Genomic DNA, 16130 nt, shown 5'->3' with positions numbered 1-16130 from the left:
GCACGCAGTCAAGTACACAGCACACAAAGCACCCGAATATACAAGGTAATGTATCCCTACAAATTGAATAAGCCATTTTACGAGACGTTCGAATGACGTTTTCTGGCGGGCCGCTCATTGTTGTTGTTCAAAAAACTAGCATGATATCTGAATGGCGCTGGTCACATTTTTGTTGCCGATGACTTCCCCGTCTCTTTCAGCGCATGTTTCTGCCCGGTTTACATGTATTACAGGTAACGTAGATGAAAAATATCTTCCCTGCCTACTGATTTAAATTTTACATGCGAACATTAAAAACTGTGTTGCATTTCCACCAGCGCCATTATTGAATATGCTCCTTCCAAATGTAGCGCTAGAAGAAACGTAAATAAATCGGCCCGCCAGAAACTTTCAAAGCTGGTAAACAAACGGAAACCATACACGGAGAAATATTTTTACTTAATTTTTGAGTTTACTTTACCCAAAATTAAGTATATCGATTATAGTTTCAACCCAAAATCTCTCGGTTTTCTCTTTCTCCCACACGAATGTTGTCAAAAATAGAGAGAGCTGCATCTACCCAATGGGGGTACTTTGGCCCAATAAGCCAAATTTGGGTAAATGCAACTTTTCTCATGTTTGGGTCGAAAGAACTCAATTTTGCGTTAAATCAACCCAAAATTGAGTATATTTTTCTAATGGAATCAAAGCCAAACTACCTAGTGGGGACCTTGGAAATTTAGCCAAAATTGAGTTATTGGGCTCAACTACGGAATTGCGTTGAAACAACCCAAAATTGAGTTGAATTCCGTCTCCGTGTATGATTCGAAACGTCTCATAAAATGGCTTATTGCCAACACCGCCAACACATCCGCATTAGTAAACTTTTTTTCTATTTTTATTCTTAATTCTGCATTTCAGCAAAAAAAAAATTTTTTTTTAATTTTTTAATTGTTCTGATAATTATAGTATAATCAGCTTTTCAGATTGATACACCTGTCATTCAATTGAATTTTCTTGTTTACCCAATAGTCCATTTTACAAGACGTTTTTGAACAGCTGATCGCTTGATTTATGAATGAAATGTTGACAGTAGGCGGTGTCGTAACGTGTGAAAGTAACAGAAATTTCATCAGTGTTGCTGTTTCGTAAAATGGACTATTGCGAAGTGCATCTTCAAAAGTGCGAAACTGACAATAAAAGTGCTGGGTTTTATCGAATAGTTTTGGTGTCTTCAGAGCACTTTTTCTTTGATTTAAGAACAATGAGTTATCTGAAGACTCCGACTCGATTTGATACAATGGATCATTGAAATAACCAGAACGGTCGCTATGGAAAGCATAGATAGCGCCACCGTAGCCTTGTGTGTTTGACAGAACAGCAATGTTGTCACAAAGTTAAATCCCATATACAGTGGCGCCTTTGTTTTGATGCGGTGAGCACCTGCAAAAACTACATTCAATGATCCATTGTCCACTTTTATTACAGCGGGGATTCGCTGGTTGGAACACGACTGCCTTCCATCATGCGAATCCTGCGAATCGGACCCGTTAGTTGAAACGACTGACAGCTGGTGAAAATGCTCCACATTAACGCATTCGTGACTACGAAACAAAAAGAGATTTACAAAGCACTCGCACTTACGGAAAACCTCGTAAGGAACTGTCATCGTGTGCGTGAAAAAAAGCAAAAAATATATCTCTCCTTATTTTTCTCACAGAAAACCGAAGAAAACATCAGCAGCTTCGTAGTCCCGAATCTAGAGAGCAAATCGTCACGAAACGCACATATACATATGTATTTGTTCTACATATAGAGACTTCAATGCGACGGTACTCAGACGTCAATGGTGAAAGAAATGCGCATAATGTACACGGGAAAAAATTCTGTGGTAAAAATAACTATTTTAGCTGACTACGCCCATTCTTAAAACTACCATGGAAATTCAGACCAATTTACTATGTTTACGGTACACCACACCGCATTACTGGTACATTTGACAGAAATAAGTTACAACAATCTGATTCCAACTACAGACATGATAAAATCAAGCGCATTTCTGGTCTGCTGAAAATTGCCGGTGCGAGCGCTTAAGTTAAAAAAAAAAATGGTAGTTTATACTGCACAATTTTTTTGCGTGTAGTATAGATGTCAGATTAAACAGTTGATTCGCAATACAATGCCGTGCACGGTGCACCCTAGCTAAGCCCCACGCAAACCACCAAGGTTGATTTTTAATTTGAACTTTTAGTCATCCTACGATCGTGTATCTGGTTACATCTTGGGCTGTTTTGTTCTAATTTTGTGCTTCGGTTCACAACGTTCCATTTCGCTGTTCCATGAGTTGAATGATGTTTGAACCATGTTTTGAATGAACGAACGAAGAGCACGTTAGCCGAAAAGCACAAGTGGCCAAACCAACGGGGACCCCTAATCTAAACACTTTTTTATATGTACCTCGCTAATTTGCACATCGTTCAGATTGAAAATGGTTCAAATGTCATTTAGCTCATGGAACGGAGTAAATTGAAATGGAACGATGTGAAACAGAACGCAGAATCAAAACAAAACAATTGGGTTTATTCTACGACTGGCGTGAGGTGACAATTGTCGGTGTCGTATAGCGAGGTGACAAATGTCGACTCGAGTGAAGTGACTATCCATTTGATTTGCACGGCGAGTCACTTCACTCGAGTCGAGAATTGTCACCTCGCTATACGACACCGACAATTGTCACCTCACGCCACTCGTAGAATTAACCCGAATGAAAGAAGTAACCAGACACAATTCCAAGTTGACTAGATATCGCGACTCCAGTTGGAAGCCGGAATCATCGACACGCGTCAATCGATTATTTTTTGGGTTTTATCACCGTTGGTTGATATCTATTGATTTTATTGATGTTTTTCGGTGAATAAAAATAAACAATGTTTTGTTTGTTCACCGAAAAACATCAATAAAATCGATAGATACGCGACAATCGATTTTTCTCCAAATCTTTGCGTTGAATCTGGTGGACTACCCAGCGCACCTTACCCGACGTAGCTCCGACGCATAAGTTTGGAGAAAATCCGTTTTTCGCGTGTCAAAAATTCCGGTTTTCAACTGTGTGAATAATATTCAAATTAAAAATCAATCCTTATGATTAGCATGAGCACCGTTCAAATTAGCGGGGGTTCACAGTAGCCTGGGACACGATTATGAAACATTTAGATTCTCGCTCCAGTCCACTTTTTGGATTGCATTTGGATCCCATAACAGCTGTGCAAAATTTCAGCTTAATCGGTGAAACTATGTTTTAGCGCCAGCCGTTCAAAGTTTGTATGAGATTTACTATGGGAAAACTTAAATACTTTTGCAAAGAAAAATCGCCAGAGGTCGCCCATTGTCCTCTATAAAAATTCTTAACACAGATCTCGATAGGTATTTCTACGATGAACAACATTGCCGAAGACCGCAAAGCAATCCGATGCTTGGGACGACGCTTTGACAGAGTTACATTCGGATTTTTGTGGTTTTTATGAAGGTTTATCAAAGCCCACAGTGAACTCCATCAACTCCTGGTTCCGTTAAGCCCTGGACTTTCGTCCCTGCTGCCCCCGATGCCCATACTTTCTGGGACCCTATATGTTTTTCTTTTCCCACTAATTCGTATATATTTGAGGGTTTAAGGATCAGCTGGCCATACGTACCGTATTTGAAGGGACAGTTTTTTGGCGGACTGTCTCATGGTTTTACTAAAATTACTTGGATCTATTCTACGAGTGGCTTGAGGTGACAATAATTGTCGGTGTCGTATAGAGAGCTGACAATTCTCGACTCGAGTGAAGTGACTCGCCGTGTGAATCAAATGGAGAGTCACTTCACTCGAGTCGAGAATTGTCACCTCGCTATACGACACCAACATTTGCACCTCACGCCACTCGTAGAATAGACCCCAATGAAAATGTCCCGTTTTTAAAAAAGGGTGTCACAAAAAGCGTTGCGCATTAAGTTATAACGGACTTGAATTCAGTTGCGTGATTAATGCCACAATGCGATGATAGAGTGGTAAAGCAGGCCGGATCATGACAGATTTGCGGGATGAAAAACAGCCTATTGCGATGAGAAATTGCAAAAATATAACAATAAATAAATGAAGATAATTGTTTGGGAGCAGAGCTTGGAATATTAGGTAGGGAAAATATATATCTTAAATCTAACTACTACAGCACACACAAATTTTCAAAATTTGAAGACATTGAAGTAATCACGTATGGCGAAATAGGGAACCACTATGTCCATAACTGGTACACCTACCCTAGAATTTCCAGGAATTTTCTCAACCAGTGAAAACAACACCCATGTCAGTTTAGCACGTTTTCGTTTACTAAAAACATTTTTCTGACCTTTTCCATCGCTTTTCAGCGTTTATTTTTTCTTATTTTTGTTTCTCGTTATTTTGGTAATTATTTCTGTTGTGTATTTTTCAAAATGTGCTGTTGTTTGCTTGCAACATCTGTTGATTTTATATGTTTTTTTTGCTTTCTTTTTTCAATTTCATATGCTTGAGACATCAACATCAGATTACACATTGAAATCCCTCATCATCGGGGTACTACAGTAAGAATTTAGGGTACTTTTTCGTTTTGTATGTGTTCCTTTCTTTGTCTCCCGATCATATTAACAGTTTCATTTTGTTTGAAGTAGTGTGGAGAAGTTTTTGAAGTTAATATAATTTTTTTTTTAGTTAAACAAGGTTGAAAATTTTAACAAAAATATGATGTTTATTATGCGAGATAAATTGTACAGACGATCATCTTAAGTTTTTATGGATTGATTGTTCAATTCAACGTGCACAATAGACCTCTTATTTTAGAAATAGATATCAAAGTGGAAACAATTTTATATTTTTCTATTGTTAATGTTCCATTTATAAGATCGATAATGAATTGGATGACTGATTTTGGCTTGTTCTATGAACAAAGTACCTCTTCATACGAAACACTTGCCGTTTCATGTGGTTTGGTTTACTATTAGGCAAGGATATATTTTCTAAATAATTTAATTATTGTTTCATCTGTGCCATAGTAAGGAACATGTGGTTTTATTATTTTTTGTCTTTGTTACTCCCAAGACGAAGAAGATAAATTCGAGTAGCCGTAGTAGCATGAGCTGTAGCTGATCCGGAATATGAAGAGTTTATCGCTTGGCTATGAAAGGTGGGAGATTTTCGATGATTAAATATTGCCTAACAAGCATTCCAAAAACCTTCCCCATTGTGTCTAAAACATCCCATCAAAAATCCCTACCTAGTATCGAAATTTGAATTTTATTCTCATCAGTCTCACTCCATTGCCAATGTTTTCTTTCTTTTCTACCATACTTCTGCTAATCAATCTGAAAACGAAACGAATGGACATTCTTTGAACAACGTTATCCCATGAAATAAAGAAACTCTGGTTTTCCATCTTTCCTTTTTGACACTGCCTGAGCGTCGTCTATTTGTCACTATTTTCACAGCATCTTGAATCATCTTGGCTCTAAACAATAAATTACACAAGCTAAAGCTAAATATGGTCGGGAGTAAGTTTGTTACTAGAACTATAGTTGAAGTATCGACCATCTCTACTTTTGTTCCTGGGTTCCTACCATCTAGAAGGGCCAAATTAATCAAAAGAGCACTGCTATCGTGATTGCAGGGTATTTGAACGAACAAATTATTTTCAAAATATAGATCACCCAAATGTAATAGCCGAATCAGATCCGGAAAGTGTCATTAAAAATTTAAGTGCAATTTTCTTTTTATATTTTATTGTTAGTTCCTAACAGTAACAGTATAGTTCATTCTATGTATTAGATCCTAACACACCTGAATCAGTTGGTTTGCATTTTTATATGTGTTTAATACATATACACACATACGATTTGATTTTACTTCGGTTTGGACATTGATTAAAGTTCATTTTACTCATGAATATGCGATTAGGGCCTCTTTGCAGCCTAAAACATAAAAAATCATTCGAATCAACTACTCAACTCCTCAAAGTCCTGGTTTTTCGTGAGGTCTCCAGCGTCTTTTGCAAAATGGGATCCATTTTCGACGGGAGACATTACTTATTCAATAAAAAAAATCACGTGAGTTCCCATATAGAGGATAATAAAATACGCGCGCTCTCTGTCTCTTTCTTTCTTCCTCGTTCGCTCCCTCATTCGCAGGCCACGCCACGTGGTACTAAGGTTATCCTTGGTCCTAGGCGTTTAAGCCCTGTTTCTCCTCGACCTCATTACTCATCCTTCCGGTTGAGGATATTGGCGTGCTCGATCTCGATCTTGTCCTGATCCTTGTCGCCCCAGCCCCAGGTGGCATGCGAACCGTCTCCCGTCCGCTTGACTCGCCTCTCGATGATCTCGTTGGAAACCGTCTTCAGATCGTACGCCCATCCGATCTTGGCGAAGAAATCGATGAAAGCGGTAGTAAAGTTCAGCCGGTAGTTGCCCAGTTCGGCAGTCTTGTAGTCCCAGGGGAACACGTGATGGTAGTTGTGCCAGCCCTCGCCGAAGGCGAATGTGGCCACCGTTTTGTTCTCCGATGGGTTGATGGTGCTAAAATGCGGGAAAGGAACATTAGAACCAATCGAAAGGGGGTGTGGAAAAGAGCTTACCGGTCATAGGGGCGATGTCCCCACTTGTGAGCGGCGCTGTTCACCAACCAGGTGGCATTCAGAATGAAGGTCCAGCGGAACAGTGTGGCGACGAACCATGCGTTAGTCCAGGTTTCGTTCCAGAAGTAGACTGGGGCCATGGTGGGCAGGATAAAGCACAATAGGGGCATGAGGATCATGTAGTATCTGGAAAGGTAGTCAAGTGCAAAATGATTTATTAGTTATGGTTTTCTGCAATACTTCTTTGGAAATGTACAAAAATGTAGCTGGTATAGGTGGTGGTATCATGTGCTCGCAATTATTTAATAATTCATGGGAAACATTTAGATTCATATGTGGCTTCTGTATTACAGTAGGCGCTCTATAGAAATCCAAGATCTAGTCCACGACTTTTTTCTAACCAACGTTAGCTTTAAATTCTCTCTAGTGGGTTGAAAAAACTTAAATTCAAGTAAACTAAAAAAGTAAGTTTGACCTATCTTTGAGTGGCTTTTTGCCCTTGGAAAGTTCGCTAAATTTGACTTATTTCGACATATCTCTCTGTTTTTTGGAAACAAAGAGACAAAACAACTCAACTGCGGGTAGAAATTAAATTCGTTTCACTCAACTTTAAGGTTTCAAAACATGACACGTGTACACGACACTGAAGACGGCCTCATAGTTGAGGTTGAAATACGTTTATCTGTCAAAGGATACATACTCTAGTGGAATCAAATGGTATAGTTTTAAATTCGGTTTTTCATCTACTTATAGGTATTGCACTAAACAGCTCGAAAATTTGTTATATTTTTAAAACATATTTTATGGGTTATAATACTTCTTTGTGAAGAATGTTTAGGATAGCAAACCTTAGGACTAGCAACTGAGCGTCTTAAAAATTGGAATTTTAGACACCTCATGCATTAAAAAAGAGACCAAGCAGGAACCAATCGTGAATCAGGAGGTAAGAGTTTTTATAAAGCTTCCTAAGAAATGCCGAGCAGACACTACTCTAAGGATGTTATTCTAGAGATTTCACCAGGAATTTCTCCAGCAATTTTTCCAGAGATACGTTCAGGCAGATTTCAGGAACTCATTGAATGATTCTACTAAGACTCTTTCAACCAGAAATCAATCCAGATGTGCCTCCAAAGATTTCATAGGATCTCCTCCGAAATTATCGTTCTGGTTACCTCAGAGATTCGAACAGGAAAATCTTTTATCATACCTTCAAGAATAACTACGATTCATATTACTCCATTTCTACTGAGATTCCTCCTTGAATCCTATGAGAAATTTTCCAGAGAAGTTCTCAGTCAATTTTTAAGACATTTCTTGGGAGAACTCATGGATGATTTTTTGAAATAATTCCTATGAAAATATCTGAAATAATACTGTATGAACTCCTGGAGGAATTCTTGCAGGATTCCTTGGTGATCAATTTGCAAGATTAGGTTATGAAAGTTTTGCAAATTGAAATGGATATCATTTCCCTGTGCTTTTATTTACCCAAATGTGATAAGTAAAATGATCGTGATTTTTCTTTCAAGATTAATGGAAGTAACTTTGATTGGGATGTGCTAGTTAAGTTTCCAACAACTACTACTACTGAAAAAAAAAACACTGAAGGAAATTTTGAGATCTTTTTCTCATTCCTTCTGGGAAAGAGTTGCTTTACCTACTGGGAAGAGCCTGATCATTAGCTTATGTTCTTCTGAGCACTTCCACAGTTATCAACTGAAAGCTTTCTTTGCATACTCACTATTTTTGCATTAGTATGCTGCCAATGAAGGCCTCCTCGCCCTCGTTTGATCCATTTTACAAAACCTTGACACGTTATTTTCACTACTTTTTATGTATTCTTTTTGACAACAAAGTCAAAATTTTCAGTTGCCAAAAACGGAACTGTGGCAAAATCGGATCCCATTTTTTTTAATTTCAAGAAAGAATGGTCATTTCCGTAGGAGAGTTAGGTTATAAATCCATAGATCCGTCATACTAATTGTGACAGGCGTTCCACATACTTTTCATTGCAAAAATATCTTCAATGATGTTCTATAAGCTTTATGTGTACTATTTGTATACATAAGTTATGTAAAAACAATAAACACATAAAATACCTTTATTCAAGAACTGGACAATTCCTCAATATAGTGGAAGAATATAGAAATGCAATACATTTTATTAGAAACGTATTTACAAAAAATGTTCTAGGTCACTAGGAGTTAGAAAACTGAATGTATCTAGTTCAATGAACTTAACAAAATACATTATCTGTCAAGTCCAAGTGTCAAATGGAACAATATTCGGTAATTTTTAAATAGCTCTTAAAAATTATATTTCTTGCATAGTAAGGCATCTCATATCAACTGATTGAATACAGTCATAGGGCACAGTCAAATGATTTTTTTGAACTGTATCACCTACCGGCATACTCAAGTGGGCTGGTCATACAGCGTGAATGCTTTAGATAAGATGTTGAAAATCAAGTTGAGATATTCTTAGAGATTAATGACTTCATTAAACATTGCGAACGGACGACCAATTACAACGTGGAGCAGGCTTGCTTTTCAAATGACTAAAACAAAGAAAATAATGATATTTGCCAAAAATTCACAAATTTTAATGCTATTCAAAAATGTTACCAAAAACGGATCAGTTTTGTTGCCAAAATCGGGGGGTGCTAAAAACGGAATCCCTCTGTATATATACACAAGATACACTTCTCCGAATGTGAATTTAAGGCGAAGTAAGCCGTCATTGAAATCGTTGATGATTGTTGGTAAATCAAGTCACAATTTGGAATTGAAGAAAACCAGTTGGTATTGCATTGATGTATCTAAAAAGTATCAGCATGCTTTTTGCATGTCAGCGCATATAGTGATACTTTTCCGGATCAATATGATTTATGAGGACTGAGAATTATCATTTTGAAGTTGCGAGCTGCTTTGTCAACATGGCTGCTAAAACAAATGACAGGCTACTTAGCCTTAAGTAAATTTAAAGTGTGATTTCTACATACCGTATTCATTTAACACAACCACACACATAACTTCTATTGATAAAAAAAATATAAAATTGAACACAACTAATGTTTTGCAGTTGCAATTAGAGTTTAATGTTCATATAAAGACTGTTATGCCATTATTTTTCAATATGAGACTGCACTAACTTCATATTTTTCCACAACATATTCAAACAAAGTGTGATATTGTTTCAAATATACTGTAAAGTATATATTGAAACATGGATAATGCGACGAAAAGAGGTGTTGGTTCGAAAATCCATATGGGACATTTAATCTTATATGGACAGTATATTGTGTGGCAAAAACATTAAGATAGAGTGATGGAGATCGAAAAAAACCAGATGGAATGGATTCCTTCGCAAGAAGGAAGCAGTAGCCTTTGAAGTTTTAGTGCAATTCATGAAATTCGATTCCAAACTTTTTCAGCTTAGAAGATTACTGTGTTAGACTAAGCTTTGCGACCTTATATCAAATGATTATGGATCTGCTTTAAGCCTTTCACTACTAGTTGAAAGGGAATGACAATGCATGTTCCGGTGCCTTGATACATCATCGGAAATTGTGGACTCAGCGTTTCACATTACTCGCTAAAAGTATGGAACCAGTTCACCGAGTATTGCAACATCCCACAATGTTTAAGAATCACCAGTTGACTCTCGTTAAAGCTATTCCATACTGTCGTCTGGTAGTGTATGCCTTATTACTTCCTAATCGCGGTTTTGTGTCATGTTCCAATCAAGTTTACTTTTTACCACAATTCCCGTGCGGCAACGATTAAGAGCTAATTTCACGCTTCATGCTAAATTCAGGCGCACCATTATACCGGGAAGTCCGTTCGGGGCTGTTCATGAACTTTGTTACACACAAAATATGAATGTATTGTTAAAGTTACCAGAAGGTCAACGTGGTTCATGAAGCATTCCTGAATAAAAAGAATCAAGTGACTCAAATTCATATTCGTACAGAGCACTATAGAATGGTAATAACTGTTGTGCTCATTGAACACTAAACTGAGTAGCACTCTCTGTTCCAGTGATGACTTAATGCCAAGAAGAAGAATATGAAGAAGAAACCATCAGAAATTTCATAAAAGAATCTGGGAAAGATTATTGTTCTGGAGCTGTCATAACTTCAAAAAAGACAACTTATAACTTCTCTCGGAATTTTCACCCAAAATTGTTGAAAATAGACTTAATGTCGGAGCACGACTTAAGTATAATACATATTGGTATTTTATCTATAATTTTAAATAGAGTCCTAAAGCCTTATCCCAATTTCAATAACAAACGCTTAAGTTTAGGCCAGAAACACAAGTTTACTAATTTTTTAAAATGTTCTTCGTGGATTCAAGTTCAAAAAACATTGTTTCCGCTTTTTGTGATTTTGTCGTACCCCTTGGTTTAAACTCAAATTTCCGTGTCCCTTCCAATATGTCAAAAATGATAGGAAAAACTTCAAAGTTAAAAAATTGAAGAAAGCAAGAACAACTCTATCGTGTCATTTAATAAAAACAAGATTTTATCAACAATTTTAGGACTCTATTTCGAACTTTGTCAGATTGAAGTAAATATTTGAAAATTGCAAATCACTGTATTCCGACATTGAAGCGTTTATCACGAATAAAAATAATTTGATATATTTCATATGTTATGTCTTTTGATATTTGTGGACCCTGGAGAACAGTCAATTTGAGGATCAATTTCCGATGTTTTTATAATTGACAGAACTTAAAACTTAAAAGGAAGACCTAGAACGAATTCTTACCAAAATTACAGAACGAATTGTTTACTGAGTTTCGGAGGAGTTCCTTGAATAATACATGTTTGAAGTTTTGATGAGACTTCTTTATAAGATAGGTCAGAGATCCCTCTTGTTTATCTGCCTAGAATTACTTTATAAATTTGATAGCAATTCGTTGAACGAATTTGATAGCAATTCGTTAAACAGATCTGACGGACATCATGGGTTTCAACCAAAAAATACCTCACCCATTAAATTCAGGCCAAAATTGTTTCTCAAATTTTACCTGCGTTTCATCACAAATTCCTCCTAAACCTCGCCAATCGAATTTTAGATAGTTTGACATAAATTTTGCCCTGGTGTTTTGTAAAAAAATCGCCAGGAATCCTTTCTTGTTAAGATTAAAAATAATGGCTTTTTAGTGACCATGTCACTAAAAAGTGACTCGCTAACGGCACTGCAATATTGTCAACAACCGATCAAGTCAAGTAGTGATGAAGGGTCGTTTGGAGAAATTTCAAAAATTATGTTAAGCTTCCTTCTAAGAGTTCTGTGAAATTTTTTGCCTAGGTTTATGTGAGCATTGTGTTATATACTCATTATAATATCAGAATCATTCAGAAGCGTTTTGAAAATATTGCTCTGGTTTCTCTGAGAATGGTATCTATGATTTTTTTTCAAAACTTATTCAGAATTCAGTTTAATCTTTTTATTATCTCATCATCCCCGAAGAATTTTGATGAGACTCAGTAGGTAACAATCTGAGAGAATTTCGTTCGGAGCGTACTGCGGGAGATATGAAAATCGAATTCATGTGAGCAAAGATTGAAGGAACGGCACATAGCGAAAAACGGTTCGTTATATCCGTAATTAGTTAGAGCACCATGAAGAAATATGAAAGTACTAGAACGAAGAGGACGGTGAGGTACGTTGAAATTGAGAAGCGACAGCAAATATGGACAATCAATTTTCAATTGCAAAAGATCTGATACAAACAAAGATTTAGAAATTTCACGGCGGACGCTTAACAACGCTAAACCAATCGGTTTGCAACGGTCCTTGTAAATGGAAAAGTTTGTTGGGTTTTTTCATGGCAGATGGCGCTAGCCAAAGCGTACAAATCTGCGCTGAATTGCCTCTATGCGAGAAATACTGTTTTGATAAGAGGGCGCCCAGGCTACTGACAAAACAAAGATTTTAAACATTAAATGTTTTTAAACTGCTTTGCACTGTTTATTAGCTAACTAGCCTAGAAAAGGGAGTGCATGATTAAAACTGACCGCACGGATTAGTATCGAGCTCATTTAACCCGAGTTCCTCAATTTATCAGATTTTCGATAGGATTTCCCATATTATATGCATTTCCTAAGCGATAACAGTCTGAGCATGGATGTACATGTGTTGAAACTGACCGCACGTTCCATTAAAATGCCCATTTTAACCAAAAGCATTGGATCACAGCTCGGCTTTGTTCAAAATAATATTAGAATTAATACTGCTCATACTCACATAACAGTCCCATTTATTTAGGAAATTTTATAGAATATAGGACTGTTATGCGACTATGGGCAGAATAGTTTCGCTTAAAATTTAAGCTCCCTTGCACCTATAGTAGACCTATTGTTCCTATAGTAGCACTACAAAGAGGTACAGTTTTTTATTATACTAAATCAAGAAAGAATAAGAAATTTTTACATCAATCGAAAGCTTTTAATCCATACTTTTAAAGAAAAATATTTAACTTCTGTAAAAATACGATTTATTTTTTTTTTTGCACATGTGACACAAGCGATATTAAATAACAGAAGAGTTTTCTTAGTTTTCTTTTTTTTAGAAAACTAAGATAAAAAGCTTCTAGATGACGTTGAATTAATGAAGCTGGCTTTAGTTTTCAATTTTATAGGAATATTGATTCTTAGCTATGCGGCTATTGACACACCGACCTTACTGTACGAATTTCTTACTGAATTCTTAGTTCATTTTTGGTTGAAATTGATGGAAGGACTTGTAATAATTTCTTTGTATAATTTTTCGTTGGAATTCTAGGCAAACTTCTGGCTTATATTTGTTGAACATTCAATATAAGCTTGCGGAACCTTTCTAGCTTTTCGCTTTTTATCATACAAGTGACTTTAGTTATCATTTTATTGGAAATAGTGACTTTTTGTTGTAATTAGGAACTTTTTAGTGATCAAGTCGAAAAAAATCACCATGTAAAAAGCGACTTGCTACCAGCCCTGTCTAACACAAAGCTAAAATGCGTAGATGGCGCTTTTTTGAGATAGTGATTAGAGCATCCCAATAGAAGTTACTGGCGCAGCGCTAACATTGGAAGAAAAATCATAATCATTTTGCTGATAAGATTTTGCAATTTAAAACACAGGGAACCATGAATATGCATTTTGAATAGTATGAAATGGCGCAATCCATTGATTTCTTATGGAAGTCTCCACAATGGGTACTGTTGCACCACAAAGAGGCAATTTTTAGGCAAAATAATTATTTTTAAAACCTTTAAGATTAAATATTATAGATATTATTCGATTGCTTTCGCATCGCACATCATAGAAAGATATTACATTGTCATGAATAATTATTGAATCAATTGAATCAATTATTGATGCAAAAAATGCCACAACACATTTCCTCCGCCATTGGAGCTGCCTCCACTCACCCATCCCGTTTCCCCTAGCATTACCCACTGGTAGGTACTTACTTCCTCTGGAACCGCAGCACCGGATCGCTCATCAGATCGGAAATGTCCAGCTGGCGGCCCTTGGCGACGACTTCGGGGTGCTTCCGGCACAGCAGCCAGCCAATGTGCGAGAAGAAGAACCCACGGGTCGCATTGTGGGGATCGGCATCCGTCTCCGAATACTTGTGATGGACGCGATGATCCCGAGCCCAGTGCAGGGCGCAGTCCTGGAATGCGATGGTGTTGAACACGCACAGAATGATCCGCAGCGGCAGCTTGGCTTTGTACGAGCGATGGGCCCATAGGCGGTGAGCACCGGCCGTAATTCCGAGTCCGGACACGACGTATAGCAGGAATGCTGTAATGGGGATAGAGAAACGATTTCATTAGCTTTGGGACATTCTCGGAGTGGATAATCTGACGAGGGGTTACTAACCGAAACCGACGGTGTACAGCCTGGCCGAGGTCAACAACAGCCAGAGGCCGTACACGGCAGCCAGGTGTAGATATCCAAAGGCGATGACATTTCGCCACACGACTTTGATTTTGCGCTTCTCGGCTCGCTTCAGGGGGGCAATATCCTTCGACAGGCCTCCATCGACGGTGTCTGCATCGTTCTCGTTAAGAACACCGGTCACTTCGACCGACGCATTCGGTGCCATCTTTTTCGGTAGAGTGCTGAAAGTAGAATAACGAAAATGGAAAGCAAACGGTTAGAATTGTGAATATGGTTGACACTGAACTATTAACTTAAAACGGAACCATAGAATAAAACTGAACAAGAGTCACGGGGTCAAGTGGATTATGCACCAAATTTAGTGATCGATACCTGGAAAATTGCGCCACTATTAGAACTGCCAAAGAAGGCGTGCTTTCACAACAGAACCGCAAACACAACTGATGCGACGACGGCTAGAGCACCACACTGAACCAATTTGCGCTAGGAAATTTTTGTTTATTCTAATCGGAAACGTAAAGCGCGTCGTCGTCGGCGGAAAGCACGAAGCAAAAAGATGGGCTCGACACCGTGATTGGAATTGCTGATTAGTGAGCGCGTAAGCGCTATCTATCACCCAACAGCAGCTGGTCAGCCGCGTGCGTCGGTCGTCGGGATGGGATGATGAGTATGAGGTGATCGATGTTGTTGATTAAGTACTGGGAATGGACGATTATGGGATTCTGTTGCGATGGTAAACAAATCCAAAAAGAAAGGCAATATTTGCCGAACTGAGAGCGGGATTAAGTTTTGCGCGGGAGCGATAGAACGTGTGCAGCGCCGGTTTTGCGTCTGTGATGAGCGGCGTGGCATGTGTTTACCAATTATGTCGGTCTGCTGACGTTTGATGTGGCGCAAAAAGTCATTGATGGGCGTTGCGTGTTACTATTTTGAATTAAAGATTATTTATATAAATAACGTCTAAATTTTGAACTAGATATGGCATAGGAGAATATAGCTTTTGTTATATTATAACAATGATTTTGCATTTTACAGTCAACTCTCCATAACTCGATATTGAAGGGACCATCGAGTTAAAGAGGTATTGAGTTACAGAACGCAAAACCAGTGTAACTGCGATCCAAGGAACCATCGAGTTAGCCACGAAAACCAACGTTTACTATTAACCTTTTTCTTATTTATTTTTAATATAATTTCTTATTTGACTATTGTTAGCAACCTCATTCTCTTCGGCAGCGTTTCCATAAGAACTGCAGACGAATCTGTATGACATCTCCAAATTAGTCGTATTTTCATTTGAATTGATGGCATCCCTGGCGAAATTGTTTGTTCAGTCTCAGAAATCTCGTCAGCGGGAAGCTTACAGAACAAAGAATCATTTCAATGTTTTCATTGGTGCGTTTCGATAGAAAAATAATTTGTATTTAGCGTTTGAAATTTGGTTGCCGATAATAGCCGAATGGTGCCGAAGCCATAAACTATCCTATTTAAAAAAAAAAGTTCCAAACAAACAACTCGTGTAAAAACACCAATGTGTGAAAAAATCACAATAACATTCACTAACTAAAAAATTACAGCCTTTCACAGTTCTCTGGGCCATGTTGACCC

The 16130-nt window shown here is 37.7% G+C and overlaps 1 protein-coding gene across 4 annotated transcripts in view; it reads right to left on the bottom strand.

The window, feature by feature from the left end:
* Positions 1–4507: 4507 nt before the first annotated feature.
* Positions 4508–16130, bottom strand: part of LOC5577524 (acyl-CoA Delta(11) desaturase) — a 40608-nt gene continuing 28985 nt past the window's right edge. For 3 of the 4 annotated variants that reach the window (XM_001656495.2, XM_001656496.2, XM_021855484.1), the window contains exons 2-5: positions 14502–14743; positions 14087–14423; positions 6624–6809; positions 4508–6564 (exon numbers count right to left, since the gene is read on the bottom strand). In XM_001656495.2, coding sequence (XP_001656545.1) covers positions 6246–6564; positions 6624–6809; positions 14087–14423; positions 14502–14727 — 1068 coding nt within the window. In that variant the 5' untranslated portion in view covers positions 14728–14743 and the 3' untranslated portion in view covers positions 4508–6245. Of the gene's footprint in view, positions 6565–6623; positions 6810–14086; positions 14424–14501; positions 14744–14894; positions 14917–16130 lie in introns of those variants that run through there. The other variant, XM_021855504.1, reaches the window with a different exon arrangement.

This window comes from Aedes aegypti, chromosome 1 (genome assembly GCF_002204515.2).
Source record: "Aedes aegypti strain LVP_AGWG chromosome 1, AaegL5.0 Primary Assembly, whole genome shotgun sequence".
In the NCBI taxonomy this organism is placed as follows: Eukaryota; Metazoa; Arthropoda; class Insecta; order Diptera; family Culicidae; genus Aedes; species Aedes aegypti.
Note: the sequence above shows the minus strand (reverse complement) of the source record. Positions and strands in the feature narration are given on the sequence as shown.